The 21,837-nt window shown below is 41.9% G+C and overlaps 2 protein-coding genes across 3 annotated transcripts in view; both read right to left on the bottom strand.

The window, feature by feature from the left end:
- Positions 1 to 1,595: 1,595 nt before the first annotated feature.
- The window catches only part of LOC101598585 (zinc finger protein 420-like), a 65,560-nt gene continuing 45,318 nt past the window's right edge, over positions 1,596 to 21,837 (bottom strand). Inside the window, exon 6 of the mRNA XM_045150291.1 lies at positions 1,596 to 2,915. Coding sequence (XP_045006226.1) covers positions 1,963 to 2,915 — 953 coding nt within the window. The 3' untranslated portion in view covers positions 1,596 to 1,962. The remainder of the gene's footprint in view (positions 2,916 to 21,837) is intronic.
- On the bottom strand, positions 2,889 to 20,626 carry LOC123460804 (zinc finger protein 809-like). 2 transcript variants are annotated; one of them, XM_045150288.1, is made up of 5 exons: positions 20,387 to 20,626; positions 14,809 to 14,935; positions 9,554 to 9,646; positions 4,622 to 4,731; positions 2,889 to 3,146 (listed from the first exon to the last, which is right to left on the bottom strand). In XM_045150288.1, exons 1-5 carry the CDS (start codon positions 20,405 to 20,407, stop codon positions 2,913 to 2,915), a joined length of 585 nt encoding a protein of 194 aa, XP_045006223.1. In that variant the 5' UTR covers positions 20,408 to 20,626; the 3' UTR covers positions 2,889 to 2,912. The 2 variants fall into 2 exon arrangements, with proteins under 2 accessions (XP_045006223.1, XP_045006224.1); XM_045150289.1 differs by lacking the exon at positions 9,554 to 9,646.

Here is a 21,837-nt window from a genome sequence, read left to right as displayed (position 1 = left end):
TTATCACTTCTCCACAGCCATTTCACCGAGGTCTCTCTTCAGTGGTATTATTGGTATTTACCATGGGGTCATGAACGTACCTGTCAGCCTCTGTGGGGTGGGTCAATGCCTACAGATACTCTTTCCCACATTTTCCCCAATGACCCCTGAGCTTGGGTGGGTGTGTTACAAGCTAAATTTCAATAGTTCAGCTTGCTGTTATCTCTGGATATATGACTTGATTAGTTCCGAGTGTCCTCAGGTTCAACTGGCATCTTCTTGGAGCTGATGACCGGCTAGTATTCACAGCAGAAGTTGTGTTTTAAGCACCACTTCCTCTGTAAGGTCTCCTGGGCCTTGGCAGATGTGGTCAAGGTGGTTCATCTTGTGACAGGCACTCAGCTTGTCTCATTGTACTGGTGAATCTTCGTACTGTTGGAATTTCACTGTCATTTCCTGAGGTAGCTACAGGAATAATCTAAAAGCAACTGCACTGAGGGAGGGGTTTCTGTAAGAATCTATAAGCTGTCAGCTGAATTTTCTTCCCCATGGCAGGGTTCTGGCTCTAGCCCAGGCTGTCCTGAAATTCACTGTGCCCTTCACTGTCTGGGAGATAATTTTGAATTCAACAGGGGCAGCTTGCTTGGACAGGACAACTACCTTCAAAATAACACTGGTAACCGGGCTCTCCTCTGCTGTATGAATCTTGTCTTCACAATATGAGGAAACGTTGCTGTCATGCTCCTTGGGGTAAGTATGAAATTTCCATGGGGTTAGGGTTAGGAAAAATGGCTTAGCAGTTAAGGCGCTTGCCTGCAAAGCTGCACTGAGGGATACTCCATAATCAATCAACCAACCCCCCCAATACATGTGCAAGTATCTTGCTACCTATTCAACAATATTTTTCTGAAAACTAACATCAAACGTACATGGTGAGAAACAAATCCTTTCACCTTCAGGTTGTTTCTGTCAAATATGCATCACAGTGAAATTAAAATCAAACAATAAAATCTCAGTTTAATTTCTGTGTGCCAGTGATTATAATCATAAAGCTCAAGAATGCACCCTACCACTGAGGCACACTCAATCATCATATATACACACCTACCACACACATACATGCACACATGCATACTTGTATGTATAAATTTCACAGTATATATTCTAGATACATATTTAAATATCAACATTCAAATACTATTTCTCAAATTCTGGAGTGGGCATGAGCAGGGGTCAGAAGAGCATGTTGAATATCATCCATTACCATTCTGTTCACAGTTATTTCCTTGAGGCTGTCTCGGGCTTGATGTATAAATAGCTGTTTCAAGGCTGGCCTGGGTGAAATCCTCCTGTGTCTACCCACACTTCACAGAATCAGGGTTACAGGCACAGCAAACCACAGCTTGGAATCCAAACAGGTCTTGCGTAAGCACAGCAAGTGTGCTTGTCAGATATGGAGTGCTGTGGAAGTGGTTCAACAGCTATTTTACTCCAGTAAGTAATTTAGTGCTGGGAACAGTGGCATATACCTTTAGTAAAACCAATAGGGAGGCTGAAGGAACATCATGAATTTGAGAAAAACTTGAAATACAATATGAGCTCAAAGACTAAACAGGCACTGTTGAAAAATACATAATTGGGAAATTTATTACACTGGTCACAATGCAGCAGTCTTATCCAATGAGACCCTTTAAATTTTCTGCAAGTTACACCAATTCCTGATGATTACAGGTTATACATAGACATAAATGTTCAACATAGAGATCATGGTGATGTATGCCTCACTATTGCTACTCAGTTTCCCACGTAGACCTTCACACATATGTGAATTTCTCTTATAGCGAGGTAATCCTTATAAGGGAAAGGCTTCTCACTCTTAAGTTCTGCTGACAAGCTTGTACTGAATTGTCACAGAAACCTTTTCCATGTTCTGTATACTAAGAGGCCTTCACACCAGGGTGAGCTTTCTCATGAACAGTGAGGTTACCTTCTGAAAGCTTTCTTACATTTGCTTTGATGTTGAGTCAGGTACCTGTTGACAGTGAAGCCTCTTCCACAAACCGTACATTTAAATTGTTTCTCACCCTTATGTGTTTTCTGATGATGAAAGAGGTACCACTTTGTAGTGAAACCTTTCCCGCAATCTGTACATTTATAAGGCTTCTCACCTGTATGCCTTCTCTGATGAAGATTGAGATACCACTTTAAAGTGAAACTTTTCCCACAATCTGTACATTTATGGGACCTCTCACTTGTATGTGTTTTCTGATGATGATTAAGGTAGGATTTTGTAGTGAAATCTTTCCCACAATGCGTACATTTATAAGGCTTCTCACCTGTATGTGTTCTCTCATGATTACTGAGGTATGACTTTGTAGTGAAACCTTTACCACAGTCTATACATTTATAAGGCTTCTCACCTGTATGTGTTCTCTCATGATTACTGAGGTACCACTTTGCAGTGAAGCCTTTCCCACAATTTGAACATTTATAGGGCTTTTTACCTATATGGATTCTCTGATGTTTAGTGAGTTTTGACTTCATGCAGAAAGCTTTCTCACATTCCACACATTCAAAGGGCTTCTCACCTGTGTGAAATCTCTGATGATTGCTGAGGTACCACTTGGTAATAAAACTTTTCCCACACTCTGCACATTCATAAGGCTTCTTATCTGTATGCCTTCTCTCATGAATAGTAAGATGTGACTTCCTAGTGAAAGCTTTCCCACATTCTGCACATTCATAGGGCTTCTCACCTGTGTGGCTTCTCTGATGTTTAGTGAGTTCTGACTTCATGTAGAAAGCTTTCCCACAGTCTGCACATTCAAAGGGCTTCTCACCTCTATGAAATCTCTGATGACGAACAAGAGCCTCCTTCCGTGTGAATTCCTTCCCACATTCCAAGCATGCATATGGCTTTTCTCTTGTGTGAGTCAAGGAACTGTGTGGCTTGAATTGAAGAACATTTTTCTGTGTTCCTTACAGTCATACTCATTATTCTCCCTTGTCTGACATTTAGTGTGAATACAGATGTGGTATGAAGATTTTTTGCATGTTTGACACATGTTACTTGTGTGCTGTGACTCCTGGAAACACATCTTCATACACGCTTTACCTTTATTCCATTTTGTTTCTTGGTAGATTTTCTGGTATAGGCTTAGTTCAGACTACAGATAAAAAGGAAAAAAAATTGTTCAATTTCATACACCCACCAGGCTTTTAACTATCATGTGCTTTTTAATGTTTTATGAGTTATGTTTCTTTCTACAGTGTCTTACAATCAAATTTTATGTCTCTCCTATATGAACAATGTCATTTACAGAACATGATCCTACATCACATGAAATTATTTATTAACTAAGAAATATAAACAACTGCCATATAAATTGACTTTCAATTACTGGACTTAACAGACACAAATTAATAATTTAATATAAAACTTCATATTTGTTTGCAATGGGGTGCCCAGTTAACTGTGCTGAAATGACTGAGGAAATGGTTCAGTGGCTAAAAGATGCACTTCCTGACTACAGGCCCAAGTTTGACTTCCCCACATCTACACAAAACAGAATCAAAAGTGGCATTTTTATCTGTGATCCTAATGTGTGTATCACAAATGAGACACTGAGGCCGGAGTGCCCAGAAATTTATAGGCAAGGTAACACTGTTGCACAAGAGAAGCAAGAAAGCAAAAACAGTGGGAGACACTGTCTCTATAGGGAGGAACAAGCGGGAATCTCAAGGCTAATCTCGACCTCCATATACATGTAGTAGTATACATTTGCACCATATTTACACATATCAAGTCTCTATACATACACACACATTAAAATATCACTATGAGGGCTGGAGAGATGGCTTAGTGGCTGAGACGCTTGCCTGTAAAGCCTAGGTAGGAACCCAGGTTTGATTCCCTAGTACCCACACAAAGCCAGATGGACAAAGTGGCCCACTCATCTGGAGTTCATCTGCAGTGGTGGGAGGCCAAGACATGCCCATTCTCTCTATCTTCTTGCAAATAAATAAACTGAAAAAAATTCTTCTGAAATTGGAGTGTTTTATGAAGCTGAAAATTGTTAGGATGTCTAACAGGTTGTCAATACATCAAAATTATTGGGTTTTGTTTCTAACCCACATCTTATTAGCCCCATTATGGAAAAATAGTAGTTTTGTGCATGTTTGTGTAAATTTCATGTGCATGCAAAAATACGCAGCTTTACAAAATCAGAGGCCAATATTATGTATCTTATTCAGTGGCTCTGGCCCTCGCTTTTGGAGATAGGGTGTCACACTGAATCAGGACCTTCCCATTTCTTGTAGTGTCCCCTATGCAGCAAGCCCTAGACATCTAGTTTTTTCCATCTTCTCAGAGAACATATTATAGGTGCATGATACCAAACTGCTAATTCTACACAGGTGCTCTGGAGCTAAACTCAGGCCCAAATGCTTGTACAGCCAGCACTTCAGTAACGACACATTCTGCTCAGGCTGAGTTAAGTAAGTTCTTTAGGAAACTTGACTGAATAGTTTCTATTCATCATGCTCAGATTAGAACAATGTTGAAAGTACACATGAAAAATTGGTGGCTGCAAAATGTATATATTTTGATGTACAAATTACTGGGAAACAACAAAAAACTTACTTCAAACATTTTGTCATTTAATGTCTTGCTGTTGATGATTCTACCTTGACACAAATGGTTCTTCTGATTATTCTGGATGGTGTCAACTGGGCCAGCAACTTTAGGAACATCTAATGGTAGTAATTACACAAGTCATGTTTATGTAATTCTATAGTAACTGTGTACCATGATATCCTTATAGATCTTGTGAAATAATACAGACTTGTCATAACTATACATTTTGCTCCATTACAGTTATTACTTAAGATACATTGAAAAACCTAAATACCCTAGGTGGTGCATGCCTTTAATGTCAGCACTAGAGAGGCTGAGGAGGGAGGCATGCTATGAGTTTGAGGCCACCTTGAGACTACATGGTGAATTCCAGATCAGACTGTGATAAGAGTGAAACCCTACTTCAAAAAACCAAAACCAAAAATCCAGATCATGGGCATACAAAAAGGGGAAGAATTACAGGACAACAGCCTAGAGGGCATCTTCAACAAAATCATTGAAGAAAATTTTCCTAAACTCACAAAACAGAGACCCATCCAGGTACAGGAGGTTAGTAGAACACTCAGCAGACAGGATCAGAGAAGAAATTCTCCATGTCACATCACAGTTATAAGTAAACACTGAAAATAGAGAATAATAAAAGTTGCATGAGAGAAATAGCTTATTACATACAAAGGTAAGCTTATCAGAATTATTTCTGATTTTTTCAGTGGAAACTCTAAAAGCCAGAAGGGAATGGAACAGAGAGTTTCAATTTTCTTTTTTTCTTTTTTGAGGTAGGGCTCACCACATTCTAGGCTGACATGGAATTCACTATGGGATGGCCTCAAATTCACTTCTGTCTTCCGAGTGCTGGAATTAAAGGTGTGAGAGATGGCTTAGCAGTAAAGGTGTTTGCCTGTGAAGTCTAAGGACCCAGGTTTCATTTCCCAGTACCCATGTAAGCCAGCTACACATGGGGGCACATGATTCTGGAGTTTGTCTGCAGTGGCCAGAGGCCCTGGCGTACCCATTCTCTCTCTCTTTCTGTTTATTTCTTTCTCTCTCAAATAAATAAAAACATATACATATTTAGGCTGGAGAGATGGCTTATCAGTTAAGCGCTTGCCTATGAAGCCTAAAGACCCCGGTTTGAGGCTTGATTCCCCAGGACCCACGTTAGCCAGAGGCACAAGGGGGCGCATGCGTCTTAGAGTTTGTTTGCAGTGGCTGGAGGCCCTGGTGTGCCCATTCTCTCTCTCTCTCTCTCTCTCTGCCTCTTTCTCTTTCTGTCACTCTCAAATAAATAAAAATGAACAAAAAATTAAAAATATATATATACATATTTAAAGATGTGCACCCCCACACCTGGTGAGAATTTCAAATTTTAAAAGATCATAGCTGCCAATCCAAATTACTATACTGAAAAAAATTACCTCTCATAATAGATGGTGAAAGGAAACTTTCCATGATAAATGCCAGCTATATGAATATATGAGAGCAAAAGCAATTCTACAGAGAGTATGGCATATATTTAACATTCCACACAGAAAAGAAGAAGCAACAAACTCAAGAGAAAACAAGAGGGGAAAAGTAGCAATCAAATCTAGAAAGGACACAGAAACACACAAAGCTTAAACACCAAACTCCACAAAGTGTTCAATGTTTCAGAGATTAAGTAGAACCTCACAGTCATGACTAAATATTATTGGACTCGTTTCCTCAGTGAAGAGACACAGCTTGGCTGGGTGTGGTGATGCCTGCCTTCAATCCCAGCACTAGGGAGGCAGAGTTAGAAGGAGTGCTGTGAGTTTGAGGCCAGCCTGGGAGTACAGAGGGAGTCCTAGGGCAGCCTGTGCCTCAGCGAGACCCTGCCTTAAACAAACTAGACACAGTTAAACAGGCTGAAACAGAAAAATGGATCCATCTATTTGCTGTCTATAAGAAAACCACCTTACTGTAAGTTGATATCTCAACATAATAAGGGCCATATAAATCAGACCAAAGGCCTAATATCATTCTAAATGGGAAAAGACTTGAAGCATTCCTGTTGGGGTCAGAAACAAGAAAGGGTTCCCACTCTCCTCACTGTTTTTTTGTTTGTTTGTTTGTTTTTGGTTGTTCGAGGGTAGAGTTTCACTCTAGTTCAGGCTGACCTGGGATTCACTATGTAGTCTCAGGGTGGCCTCAAACCATGGTGATCCTTCTACCTCTGCTTCCTGAGTGCTGGGATTAAAGGTGTGCACCACCATGCCCGGCTCCCCACTGTTTTTTTTTTTTTTAAATTTTTGCTTGTTTATTTATTTGAGAGAGACAGGGACAGAAAGAGGCAGATAGAAAGAGGGAGAGAGAACGGGCATGCCAGGGCCTCCAGCCACTGCAAACAAACTCCAGATGCGTGCGCCCCCCTTATGCATCTGGCTAACATGGGTCCTGGGGAGTCGAGCCTCGAACCGGGGTCTTTAGGCTTCACAGGCAAGCGCTTAACCGCTAAGCCATCTCTCCAGCCCACACGTGAGTTTTTTTTTTTTTTTTAATTTTTATTTATTTATTTGAGAGTGACAGACACAGAGAGAAAGACAGATAGAGGGAGAGAGAGAGAATGGGCGCGCCAGGGCTTCCAGCCTCTGCAAACGAACTCCAGACGCGTGCGCCCCCTTGTGCATCTGGCTAACGTGGGACCTGGGGAACCGAGCCTCGAACCGGGGTCCTTAGGCTTCACAGGCAAGCGCTTAACCGCTAAGCCATCTCTCCAGCCCCTGTTTTTTTTTTTAAACATAGTACTTAAAATCTTAGATCAAGCAATAAGCTAAAAGAAAGGAATAGAAAGGATGTAATTGGAAGGTAAGAAGTCAAACCAGCCCTATTTGCAGACAACATAATTCTTTACATAACTGATTCAAAGACTTCACCAAAAACTCCTAGAAATGATAAATTCTTTAAGGAAAAGGGTGGGGAATAAAAATCAACACACAAAAATCAGCAGCCTTTGTACATGCCGATGGTAAACATACAGAGAATAAAAATCAGCAAGCTTTCCCATTTGTAACACCTACCAAAGGAAAAAAAAAATCCTGAATACCTTGAAATATTTCTAACCAAGGAGGTCAATGACCTCTACCATTAAAACATAAAATCCCTGAAGAAAGAAATGGAGGAAGAGATGGATGATGGTAAGACCTCCCTGTGTCAATGGATTGGAAGAAATAAAATCATGAAAATTACTATCCAACCATAAGCAATATATAAATCCAAAGTAATTCCAATCAAAATTCTAGCAGCATTATTGACAAGGTTAGAAAAAATAGTCTCTAAATTCATATAGAAGCACAAAAAAATCTCAGATAGCCAAAATTGTCTGCAGTAGAAAGATCTCTGGTGCCATCACCACCCTTGATTTCAAGACATACAATAAAGTCATAGTAAGAAAAACATCTTGGGCTGGAGAGATGGCTTAGCAGTTAAGCGCTTGCCTGTGAAGCCTAAGGACCCCGGTTTGAGGCTTGATTCCCCAGGACCCACATTAGCCAGATACACAAGGGGGCGCACGTGTCTGGAGTTCGTTTGCAGTGGCTGGAAGCCCTGCCATGCCCATTCTCTTTCTCTTACTCTCTGCCTCTTTCTCTCTCTGTCTGTTACTGTCAAATAAATAAATAAAAATAAACAAAAAAATTAAAAAAAAAAAGAAAAACATCTTGGTACTGGCAGAAAAACAGACACACATGTCAATGGAATAGAATAAAAGATACAGGTATAAGTTCTAACTACAGCTACATTATTGTTCCAAAGAGGCCAAAAATGCATGCTGGAGTCAAGATAGCATTTTCAACAAAAGGTGTAGGAAAACTGGATAGCCATATGTAGAAGAATGAACCTAGACCCTGTTCTCTCACCCTACACAAAAATCAACTGCAGAGAGATCAAGAACCTCAATATATGACCCGAAACTCTAAAACATTAGGAGAAAAAAATAGGCAGAACAGTCTGAGATACAGGAGTGGGAAGACTTTCTGAATAAGACCCTGGCAGCCCAGACAATGAGACACACATCCAATGTGATCTCATGTTTCTCAAAAGCAACTGTACAGATAAGCAAATCACCAACAGTCAATAAGACATCTGACAGATTGGGAGAAAATCTTTGCAAGCTATAAATCTGACAGAGGTTTAATATCTAGAATATATAAAGAATGGAAAAAACTAAGCAATAAAAAGTCAAACTGCCATGCATAGTGGCACATGCCTTTAATCCCAGTACTTGGGAGGCAGAGGCAGGAGGATTGCCACAGCTTATGTTGTGAGTATACTTGACAGGACACTGGAGAAACAGATAATAGGAGGTACAAGGGTTGTGGGAGAAGGAAGATAGGAGGGTAGGGAGAATTTATACAAATTACTGCCAACATGAATTAGTACCATGAAAACCTTTCTTATGGATAGAAAACTAAGATATGACCCTCAATAGGAGTGAAGGGGTATCGTCTAGGCAGAAGGGCCCCAGAAAGGGAGGAGAAAGCCTAGCCCTAAAAGCATGGGTTCTAGGTCATAATTCCCCATGCTGGAAATGGGTTATGCCCCACAGTGAGCTGCCATGGGGTCCCCATAACAAGGCAGACTTCTATCAAAGCTCTTGGTTACTTCGCCAGAGCTAGAAGGTAAGAAGGCAGCACAAGCTGTGAACACAGGCCATTGATAGATCAAGTCCATTATTACTCTCATATTCTCTTTCAAATTAATTCATTTTTTTAAATGTAGAAAAGAATAAAAGAGAAATTATGGAAAAGAAAGCAATGATTAATCCAATCAAACCCTGAAACAATAGATAGGAGATTTCTGATGTACAAGAATATCTGTTTACAGGACTGGGTTTGGATAAAAGTTGGTAAAAACAACTCAATATAACTGATATTTGATATGATCCTTTCTTACTGACATCCTTGCTCAGCAGTCATGACTGACCTGGTGGGCTCCAGACTGAGGTTTCTGTTACCCTCCATGGCCCAAATCCATGCTCCAACTTGATGATCAACTCAGACTTGGCCATGCAACATCCTGCAAGTGGGAAATGATATACAAATTATATCAAAACAGAAGATGGCAGCTCCAGTTCCGGAACTGTGCTAGGATCAGTGCATTAGGAGACTTGTGGTACAGAGTACTTACACTTACACTCTTCACTGACTAAAATATAACTTACCAGTGACATAAAATTTCATGGTAATATAGAAGAGCTTGGAGTGATGTATTACAAGTTATGATAGACAACAACTGCCAACCCAGGCTACTATATGCAGCAAAGCTGTCTGTCACAACTGGAAAAACAAAAACATTCCACCATAACAACTGACAAAATGAATGCATGACCACTAAGCGAGCTCTATAGAAAATACTTGAGGGTATTCTCTTCATACCAAAGTATGAAGAGAATGAAAAGCACATACAGGAGACCTCAGAAACAAACTAACCAGTTGGGTATGGTGATGCATGCTTTTAATGTCAGCACTCAGGAGATAAGAGGCAGGAGGATCATTATGAGTTGGGGGCCAGCCTAGGACTACAGAATAAGTTGCAGGAAAGCCTGACATAGAGTGAGATGGATCTCTAGATATATGTCTTATCAAATAGAGATTAATGTCTTATCAAAATGAGATTAATCCATTTAAACAGAACTGTAACTTGTAATGAGGTCAAAACATTAATAAGACAAAACTCCAAACTAAAAAGAATTCCAGGCACAATGGACTCACTGATGAATTTAAACAGACCTTCACAAAAGAATCAACACTAACACTTCTCAAACTATTTCATAAAATAAAAAAAGAAACACTACCATATTTCTTTTTTCTTCTTTCTTTTATATTGTAGTTTTATTTTAAAGAATTATGACATCCAGTATTTTTCCATGAGAGACACTGATCAGCTTGGCATACAGAAGATTATATCATATTTCTTTTACAAAAGGTAGCATTACTTTGACACCAAAACCACATAAAAAAAAAAGAAAGCCAGAGACCAATCTCCCTCATAGACATAGATGCAAAAATTCTCAACAATATTCTGGCAAACAGAATGCAGGAGCACATTATTCACCCTGATGAAGTGGGAATTATTTCCAGAGATTCAACATATGCAAATCAATAAACTACTACACCATATAAATGGACTCAAACACAAGAATCGCATGACCAACTGTACAGACACACAAAAACATAACAAAATTCACCATCCCTACATGATAAAAAGCACTAAAGAAATGGGCAGTAGAAGGAGCATATCTTAACATAATAATGGATATTTATGATAAATCTATGCCCAACATTAGAATAAATGGGGAAAAACTCAAAGCAGTTTCACTAAAATGAGAAACAAGTCAAGGATGGCCATTTTCTTCACTTTTATTTAAGATAGTACTAAAAGTCTTAGCTACAGCAATAAGATAGGGGGCATAAATAACAGTGATACATGTAGGAAAGATGGAAGACAAATTATCATTATTCACAGGAGATATGATTCTATATAAGAGATCCCAAAGATCTTACCAGAAAACAACAGATAAATGTTTAGCGAAGTAGCAGCTGCAAAATTAACATGCAGAAATTAGTATCCTCCCTATATACCAATAGTAAATGTGCTCAGCATGAAATCATGGAAATACTCCCATTCACAATTCACAGTTAACACACACACACATACACACACACACACACACACACACACACACACACACACACGGCACCTTGGAATAAATTAATAAATAAAACTGAGGAGGTGAAGTATCTTTATAGTCAAAACTTTAAGTGGGCATGGTGGTGCATGCCTTTAATTCCAGCACTTGGGAGGGAGAGCTAGGAGGATCACTGTGAGTTCAAGGCCACCCTGAGACTACATAAGGAATTCCAGGTTAGCCTGGACTAGAGCATGACACTACCTCAACCCTCCCCAAAATAAACCAAAACCCCAATCCCTCCAAACTCATAAAACCCCACAAAATTTTATACAATCAAGACAGAAATTTAAAAAAGACAAGACAAAATGGAAAGACATCAAATATTCATGGATTTAAAGAATTAATACTGAGTCTATCGTACAAAAAGCAGTCTAAAGATTAAATACAATCCCCATTAAAATTCTAATGGCATTCTTCAGTGAAATAAAAAAAATTCCAAAAATTCATCTGGAAGCACCAAAAACCCAGAATAGCCAAAGCAATTCTGAGCAAGAAAAATAAGACTGGTTATAGTATCATACCTGATTTTAAGATATGTTATAGATCTATAGTAACAAAACAGCATGACGCTGGCACAAAAACTGATATGAAGATCAAAGTAGAGCACAAAGATTTAAATCTAGGTACCTACAGCCATCTGATTTTGACACAAGTATTCACTGGACAAAAGACAGCTTCTTTAAAAAGTGGTGCTAGCAAAACTGTATTTATATGAACCAAAATAGATTACTATTCATGCACAAGAATCTACTCTATACCTGAAATCGAAAGTCATAGAGGAAAAAGTACGGGAAATGCTTGAACATATAGGGATAAGCAAAACCTTCTGAATAGAACCCTTGTCCTTCAGAAAGGGAGGGCACTAATCAACTGCTAAGCCTCATGAAGTTAAAAGGGGTTTCCTACAGGAAAGGATACTGTGAATACAAAACCAGCCTATAGAATTGGAAAATATCTTTGCCATTTATCCATCTGAGGATTAATATCTATGATATACAAATATCTAAAATAAAAACAAAAACAAAAGCAAAAGAAACATAAATAGCAACCAAACAACTCCATACAAATGGGCTATTGGAGTGAATACAGAGTTCTCAAAAGAAACACAAATGGCCAATACACATTAAAAAACATGGTGGGGCTGGAGAGATGGCTTAGCAGTTAAGCGCTCGCCTGTGAAGCCTAAGGACCCTGGTTCGAGGCTCGGTTCCCCAAGTTCCACGTTAGCCAGATGCACAAGGGGGCGCACGTGTCTGGAGTTCGTTTGCAGAGGCTGGAGGCCCTGGCGTGCCCATTCTCTGTCTCTCCCTCTATCTGTCTTTCTCTCTGTGTCTGTCGCTCTCAAATAAATAAATAAAAAATTAAAAAAAAAAAACATGGTGCTACCCTTAGCCATTAAGTTAATGCAGGTTAAACTGATGTTGAGATTCCACTTCACTCCAATCAGAATGGCTATCATCAAAAGACAATAAATGCTTGCAGGTGTATGAGGAAAGTAGAACCTTTCTCCATTGTTGGTGGGATTGTAAACTGGTGTAGCCACTGTGGAAGTCAGTGTGGAGGTTCCAGACATAGCTAAAAATAGATTTACCATATGGTCCAGCTAAAGTAATTCTTGCCATATATGCTCAGTACTATAGGGACTTACCCATCCTTGTTTACTGCTGCTCTATTCATATAGCTGGGAAATGGAACCAACTTAGGTGCTCATTAACTGATGAATGGGTAATGAAGAAGTGAAATGTTTACATAGTGGAGATTTATTTAGCTGTAAAGAAAAGTGAAAGTACGAATGCTACATTGAAAAAGATACCAGCCGGGCATAGTGGCACACACATTTAATCCCAGCATGTGGGAGGCAGAGGTAGGAGGATCACCATGAGTTCAAGGCCACCAAGATACTACATAGTGAATTCCAGGTCAGTCTGAGCTACAATGAAACCCTAACTCTGGGGGGGGGGAGGGAAGGATTATACTAGAAAAGGTAATCCAGGGTCAGAAAGTTAAAGGCTGCATATTCTCTCTCATGTAGATCCTAGCTTGAAATGTATACTATTTTCTTTTTTTGAGGTAGGGTCTCACTCTAGCCCATGCTGACCTGGAATTCACTGTGTAATCTCAGGTGGCCCCGAATCTGTGGCAATTCTCCTACCTCTGCCTCCCAAATGCTGGGATTAAAGGCATGAGCCACCATGCCCAGCCAAATGTATTGATTTATACATGACTAGAGTAATTACTAGTCAGTAGTAGAGATGATGAAGCTAGAAAGGGCCCATAAGGTAGGGAAGAGAGAGGAGAGCTTAAGGGAGCCTACAGTGCAAGGTTTAATTCCTAAGGCACCCATGTAAACTAGAGGCAAAAAAGGACACACACATATGGTACTTGCACCTGCAAGAGACTCTGGCAAATCTACACACACACACACACACACACACACACACACACGGGGAGGGAGAGAAGGAGAGAGAGAGAGAGAGAGAGAGAAATGAATAGTACTTAAAAAACTAAATAAGGAACAAGACATTTTGCCACTATCCCAATGTATGCTATATATTCAAAGAAAATACGTATTTTGTAGAGAAACCTACAGTTCTGGGTATATCACAGAACTATCCACAGAAGCCAAGACATGTGATCAACACAGGTGGTCATGGACAGAGGAAAAGCTAAAGAACATGTAACACATATTGCCTGCTAACTACCGCTCACTGAAACAAATGAAAGCTTGGGCACATACAGTAACGTGGACAGAAGTGGTGGGCATTGTGAGACATTATAGTATATAGTGACTTCCTCTGGGCTTCATATAACCATGACCTTCTCAAAGTGGAGCAGCCGTGGTGACCCACAGGAGACAGTGGCCCAAAGTCACAGCAGTAAAGAGAACCATACAGCAGATATCTAACACTATGATCATGGGAAAGGGCCTGTTAAAATTTCTTTCATAAGACAGCTCAACTGAGAATCTGAATTGCCTTTCTCTAATGCATGTGGCATAAAAGAAAGCTACTCTCCCAGATATGTGTTTAGCTGGTGTTGTGCATTATGTTCCCAGTAAGGGAAAGAGGGAAACATAATCTGTCATGCACAAAAGCCATGCTTTTTCATGAAAGTTGACCTGAAAGAAGTAGACAGTTAAGCAGTGGTTACAAGACTGTGATAGAAGAGGGTGGCATGGAATGGACATACGTAGTATTACTTGGCAGCATATGGAAGTGATGAGTACTTATGATCTACATGACTACACAAGGAGTACATGCATGGTTGACAGCAGTTAATTGAGTATTTGAAATAACTATCAGAGAGATTTTAAAGGTTCCCAATACAAACTACTTTTGACTTACCACTGACCTTTATCTAATCATCAGATATAAGTGTACTGCAAAGCCATGTGTCACAAATATGTAATGCAGAAATAGTATGAAAAGTTAACAATGATTCCAAAAAGAATGCAATTACTATGAGAGGTACAGGGAGTCAGACTCACCCAAGAACAGCAGGCTGCTGTAGTTCTCCAGCATCACATCCCTGTAGAGGGTCCTCTGGGCAGCATCCAGCTCCTGCCACTCCTCCCAGGTGAAGCCCACAGACACGTCCTCAAATGACAAGGACCCCTGCAATGACAGGGTTTTCTTTGACCCAAATCCTCTGCCTTGGAAGCACATGATGGGAGTTCACTCTCTATGTGTTTTACAAGTGTCTTAGAAGGTCAATGGAGGGCTGGAGAGATGGCTTAGAAGTTAAGTTGTTTGCCTGGGAAGCCTGAGGAACCAGGTTCAATTGCCCAGTACCCGTGTAAGCCACATGCACAAGGTGTGCATACATCTGGAGTTCATTTGCAGTGGCTGGAAGCCCTGGTGTGTCCACACAATCTGCCTCTCTCTCTCTCTCTCAAATTAATAAATTAAATATTGAAAAAATAAGTGTCACTTGATTTGTATCATGGGAGAAAGGAAAATGAATTAGAGTATGTTTCCTGAGTTAATGTAGGAATTCAAGAAAACATGATTTCTTGATTAAAATTTTCCAAGGAATTACAATACAAATTCTGCTGCCCACTTTCACCTCACTGAAACATCCATGAAGGTGCCATGCACTAAGCATCTCAGCTTTAACATGGTCTATTGAGAGAATACAGATTAAGCCATCAATTCTGGGAAAAAGAGATCTTGGTATATGTAAATTCCACCTGGACCTCAGAAAAGCAAGTGTTTCTAGCTGACAAGTAACCACTCCCTTGGTCTCAATTCCCCAGCAGTAATGCAGAGGAGAGTAGAAAAACCCTGATCTCTATGTCTACTCAAAGAAGAACACTTCTATGAGGATTCTATTCCAGAGGATATCAGGTAGCTTAGATTCTAAAGAATTCTTACCAGACAGTGAGCAAAAGAGCAGACTTTCTGAAGTCTCACTTCTCAGAATGGCAATGTCAGTAACAGGGACAGACTGAGTGGTTTCTTTTTTTTTTTTTTTTTTGTGGTAGGGTCTCTAGCTCAGGCTTACCTGGAATTCACTATGTAGTCTCAGGGTGGCCTTGAACTCACAGTGATCCACCTACCTCTGCCTCCCAAGTGTTGTGATTAAAGGTGTGCCTGGCTCAGATTAAGAGTTCTTGAGGAGGGTTGGCGAGATGGTTTAGGACTTAAGGCGCTTCCCTGAAAAGCCAGAGGACCTAGGTTCAACTCCCAAGGACCCACGTAAGCCAGATGCATATGGCGGCACATGCATCTGGAGTTTGTGCAGTGGCTAGAGGTCCTGGAGCACCCATTCTCTATCTGCCCCTCTCTTTCTCTCTCTCAAATATAAATATATAAATAAATGAGTGTCTGAGGTGACAAGGGTATTCAAAAAGGAAATGTTAATATACAGAGATTTTTTTCTAGTATTCTGCTTCTTCAAAATTTAAACACCAACCTACCATATGATCCAAAAATCACCACTGTTGGTATGTATACCAAAATACACAGAAAACTTAATTCTCAAAAAATAGCCTGGCATTCATCTTCACATTAACACTATGGAATCACAGTGCAGACATGAAAACAAAGTGACTCTCAGGTAAGGGTACAGAAGGACCTGTCTCCTAGCCGCAGGGCATCCAGGTGCTCCTGAGAGGATCCACACTCACCTCAGGCTGCTATCAAGGAGAGGCCCCAGGACCTCATATGAATTAGATACTCCAAGACAGCAGAGGCATGACTGCTGTGGGCACCTGGCATCAGGCACTTCTGATACCCGAGGCCCAGAAGACCAGAGATGAGAACTCATTGCCCTGTAAGCTTTGCAGGTGGGACACTCAACTCAAAGGCACCCTGATAAGGTTCTGTGCCCTGGGAAGACAGGAGAAGCACAGAGATTGTTTACACGTGGTCTAGTAAAACTTGAAAGGTTTCTTCTTATATGAAGTATTCACAAATAATCCAGTTCTTTAATAAGCCACTGCTCTAGTATTCAGACCAAAGAAAAACATGACAAAATACTGTTTGAAATACACCATGAGCAAGAAGCAGATGATCATACTCTAGAATAGGAAGCTGATACACACACACACACACACGTGTGTGTGTGTGTGTGTGTATATATTTTTTTTTCCATTTGATACAAGGATTCTTTAAGTAGCCCAAGCCTTAACTCCCAATTATCCTGCCTGATTTTCCATGTGCACATATTACAGGTGAGCAGGACAATCTTACAGTGCACCATTTATGGATGAGGATCATGACACCCAACATTACATGGCCTGTCTGATGGTCATCCTCTCACCAGGTCACCTGTATTCCTCTGTTCTGCCCTCAAACTACCTAAACAAAAGGACAGTCTTCAAATGTCTTACTTTCTAAAAGGGGCCAACAAGGGCTCTAGCCAGCCTGGATGCTACAAGTTCTAGCCCACACCTCCATATGGGGTAGTGTAACCGCCCCCCCCCCAAGGAAGACCATCTAGTATCCCAGGATGTGCCGTTCTTTCCAGCTTTCATGCTTCAGGAGCACGTAATCCCACCCTTCTGTTCTGTCCTCCTCCTTCTCCTCCCTCTCAGACATTTGCACCCTCTTGTCTCTTCCTTCTCTCCCACTCTCTGTACAGTTGGCAGCGGTTTCCATTCTACATCTCCCATGGGACTGAAGATCACAGAAAGAAGGAATGACCTCCAGTCTTTCCAAGACAATTCTTTACTTCTGCATTGTGGTAACCCTGGCACACAGGCAGGCAGAAGGTATATCACCAGAAGAGTAAATTAAGTCTTATGAGAAGGGGTTAGCTTTTCTGAATTCCTGTAGGAGAAGGTGCTTGGGATAGAACACAGGGCCCTCTGGCTGCCAGGTCCTCTACCATTTAACTGGACCTGCTTCTTTTATGGGTTTCTGTTTGTTTGTGTTAAGATCTCACTAAGTTGTCCAGGTTTGCTTTGAACTTAAGTCAATAACCCAGGCTGGTCTGGAATATTCAATCCTTCCACTTGCTTCTCTCTCCTCAGTAGCCTGGACTAAGAACATAATATAGTATGCCTTTAATCCCAGCACTCAGGAGGCAGAGGTAAGAGGATCACCATGAGTTTGAGGCCACCCTGAGACTACACAGTGAATTCCAGGTGAGCCTGAGCTACAGTGAGACCCTACCTCGAAAAACCAAAAAAAAAAAAAAAAAAAAAAAAAAAAAAAAAGGAAAAAGCTACAGCCAGGCGTGTTGGAGCACACCTTTAATCCCAGCACTAGGGAGACAGAGGTAGGTGGATCAGTGAGTTTGAAGCCACCTCGAGACTACATAGCGAATTCTAAGTCAGCCTGGCGTACAGCAAGATCCTATCTCCAAAAATAAATAAATAAAACAACCAGCATAAACCACATGCTTATGATAATGAAAAATCGCCAAATGGCCTGTAGGTAAATTTGCAAACACTGGTCTTCCATTGCTAGATAAAAAGTAAACCAAAACTAGCCTTTTTGGTAAGGGCAATAGGCTACTTGTAACTAACTGCAAGCATGAACTCAGGTTCCCAGAAAGAAACTGATTAGAGCGTCAGTGGTTGTGGGGAGCTGGAATGAATGTTACGGATAAATCCAAAGCCAGTTTCTCATGGGCTTCCTTCTGTCTCATCAGTGGTCATGCACTGTCTAACGCTGTGTGTCTCCATACCCTGTGACCACTAGGTAGGTTCTTTTGGAATGTACTACCAAACCAGTAGCTTCCACCAGCCCAAAGGTTCAGAGCGACACCGCTGGCACCTGAGGCCTATCAAAGAGATTCCCTGCATTTTGTAAACCACCGTAACTGATGTTCCCAGCATTGTGTCTGAAAAATGTCTAGATTTGTAACTCTCTTTGTTAGGTTACCATAAAAAATTTCATGGAACTGTTCACATGTTGGAACATGGGGCTTGGAGTAACATAGATTCCTGGGCCATAGTCACTCATATTTAGCTCCAGAATAATGTCTTATTCCCTTTGGAAAAAAAAAGGAACAAGGTTTGAACTTAGGCTTATGCCCCCTCTCCTGGTTTCCTTTAACAACACAATGAGAGGGAAATCCTAGAAGTAGGTAAGAAGGGAAGATATGTCTGCACGCGTTTCTCCTGGAATCAAGCAACCTTAAGTAACCAAACACACGAGCAGGGGTGACCCAAGTCATTTACCAGACCAGGCTTTATATTCAGTTTGAGAGTGTTAGAAAGACACCACTAATAAATAAATTAAAAATATATATATACCTAAAAAATTCTTAGAGCAAGGGAGATAGCTTATTAGTTAAAGTGCTTGCTTGGAATACAAACTGAGACTTTATCTTGCTGTGTCTCTTTTGATGGTTTTTCCAGGCCCACCACGTGGGCTCTCAGACCACATGGATATATTCATTTTCCTTCCCTTGGTTCTATGTTTCCTTCAATAAATAGTAATAATTTAATAATGATCCTTCTCAGTATTATTTATTCAATTTGTTGGTTAAAAGTAGAGATGAACCTAAGGTTGGGTTTTAAGGACTTTCCTGAACCACTAATACCCTGTTTCAATACAAGGGACTTCAGAGCCAGGGACAGTCTAGCCAGGTCAAGGTGAAAAGCCCCCTGAGACTCTAGCCAAGTGGGCATCACCTAAGATCACTAGAGACAGAACTCAGGACTCAAACAGGAGTTCTGGTAGCTAGGATGCAGAGTGGAACCTTATGTCCCACGGAGGGAAATATAATCCAGACATCAGGTTGTCACAGCCTGGAAGCCAGATATTAAAGTCCCACAGAGTTGAGCATCAAGAGATATTGGGGGACAGAATTCAGGACCCAAGTGTAAACTAAAGTTCCCGGGAAAGTGCTGCATCTGTCACACCTACTTCCAGCAAGGCTGAAGGGAGTGAGAAAACTCCTGTGATCAGAGAGATGGAATGTTGCAAGTCAGAGCCTAATTTCCTTGGGCTTCCTTTAGCCCCTCAATAGCCATTGTTGCTCACCCCTGTGACTGACCTAACATCCTGGTGAAATCCTTTTTGGAGTGCAGGAACAGACCCCAGCTTCCACCAACCCAAGGGCTAAGAATATCATCAAATAGATCTGAGGCCTATGGTGGAGATTTCTGTGTTTTGCTGTAACCCACCAACCTAATGGTCAGCCAATGTATTGTAAAAGTGCCTTGATTTATGACTTTCTTTTATTCTGTAACTATGAAACCTTCATGAAATTGTTAACATGTGGGAACATGGAATTTGCAGTGACCTAAATCTGTGTTTCCAGGCCATGGTCACTCATATTTGGCTCCAGAATAAACTATCTCTAAAATTCACCTTTTCTCGGTATTTATTTGCAAGGAGAGAGCAAGAGAGCAAGAGAGCGAGAGTGAGCAAGCGAGAGAGAGAGAGAGAGAGAGAGAGAGATAAAGGAAAGAGCAAAAAGGGGTGCACCAGGGTCTCCAGCACCTGCAAACGAACTCCAGATGCATATGTCACTTTGTACATCTGGCTTTACATGGGTACTGAGAAAGTGAACTCAGGTCATTAGGTTCTGCACGCCAGCGCGTTAATCGCTGAGCCATCTCTCCTGCCAGAACAAACTACTATCCCCTTGGTCATTCATATCCTCACCATTTCCTGCTGTCCGGGCATCTGGCGTCCTCGTGGGTCTCCGCACACCCCGAGGCGCAGAAACACGGAGACCGGGACTCAATCTCCACAGACCCGGGACAAGAAACACAACGTGGAAACGCCTCCCACGACGCCTGGAAGAAACCTGGCTCAGGAGAGACTTCCGCCAGGCTGTGGAAGCCCCGCCCCCGGCGCGAGGTTGGCGCGTCTGATTGGATGGACGGTCTCCACGCGGGAAGACTATTGGACAGCACGTCAGGCCCGCCCCCTTGAGTGAGGAAAAGTGGACGGAGTCAGCAGCCAATGAACTCCCACGTGAGCTTGTGGGATCCGCCTGGTGGATGGCGCTGGTGGCCGTGGGTGGAAGCTGCGTGTCCTGAAGCGCTGAGAAGCAGTTGGCGTCCTGAGTTGGGAGGTAGGAGACCAGTAAGCCCTGGAGCTGGAGGCGGCGGCGGGTCCCGGTCATGCGCTCCAGAGCCCCAGGTCCGAGCGCTCCGTTTGGGCCGCTGTGTTATTGTCTCCTCCGCATGGAGTTGTGACCAGGCTGGGCTCCGGGAACCCTGTGCTTCTGGTGCTGTCTCTGAGGGAACCTCAGCTGACACTGCAGCCCTGTCTGGATAGCCCTGGCCTGGAGTGTGAGTCCAATATTCTGACTCAGGGGAAGGATGCTCCGTTTCCCAAATCTGCAACACTAGCCCCTACCCCTGCCTGCCCCTTGGCTATGCCACTAAGTGGGGGTTTCAGCCCCGAGTCCCTGACCCCTCCCCAGCACTTTGGCATCTCCATATCTGGGTTGGACAGCAGTGTAGCCTTTGTCTAGACAATCTCCTATCTGTGCCTGGGTCCTCAGGTTCCATTGTACCAGGCAGCTGTGTAGAACCCCATGTTTGAGGTCCAGGCACTATAGTATCCCTGTTCCAGTGATCTCAGACGGAAACCTCCAATGTCATCCAGTCTGGCATTACAGGGCTTCTGGCCTGACTAGATCCTTGGTAGGAACCACAGACCTTTGGCGGCTGTTATCATGAGAACTGGCATTAGGAATAGTGCTGCAGATGCGCAGGTGCTAGGGCAGGGTGGGCTGGGAGCACTAGAAGAGCAGCAAGACAGTGCAAGCAGCAGCAGTATTCTTTGACCAGGCGTGCATGGCCCCCAGATCCTCATCCACAGCTCCTGTTGGGCCCTTAAGAGCGCTGGGAGGTTATTGTGCCTTGAGAACTGCTGCTGCCTAATATTAAGGGACTTCTATTAGGTTAGGGATCTTCCTCTGGCCCAGATACTGCAGATGTCACCCACCTGCCACATTTGTATTCTGGAACCCTGCCACCCTGTGCACTCCCAGTCCCACCACAAGTCAGTTGACCTGCATGTGACTGGGTTTGTGTCTCTGGGTGTCTGTCTCTGAGTCTCCGTGACATCTCTCTGTGAAGCTGTAAGCATGTGAACCCCAT

Source organism: Jaculus jaculus, chromosome 5 (genome assembly GCF_020740685.1).
Source record: "Jaculus jaculus isolate mJacJac1 chromosome 5, mJacJac1.mat.Y.cur, whole genome shotgun sequence".
In the NCBI taxonomy this organism is placed as follows: domain Eukaryota; kingdom Metazoa; phylum Chordata; class Mammalia; order Rodentia; family Dipodidae; genus Jaculus; species Jaculus jaculus.
Note: the sequence above shows the minus strand (reverse complement) of the source record. Positions and strands in the feature narration are given on the sequence as shown.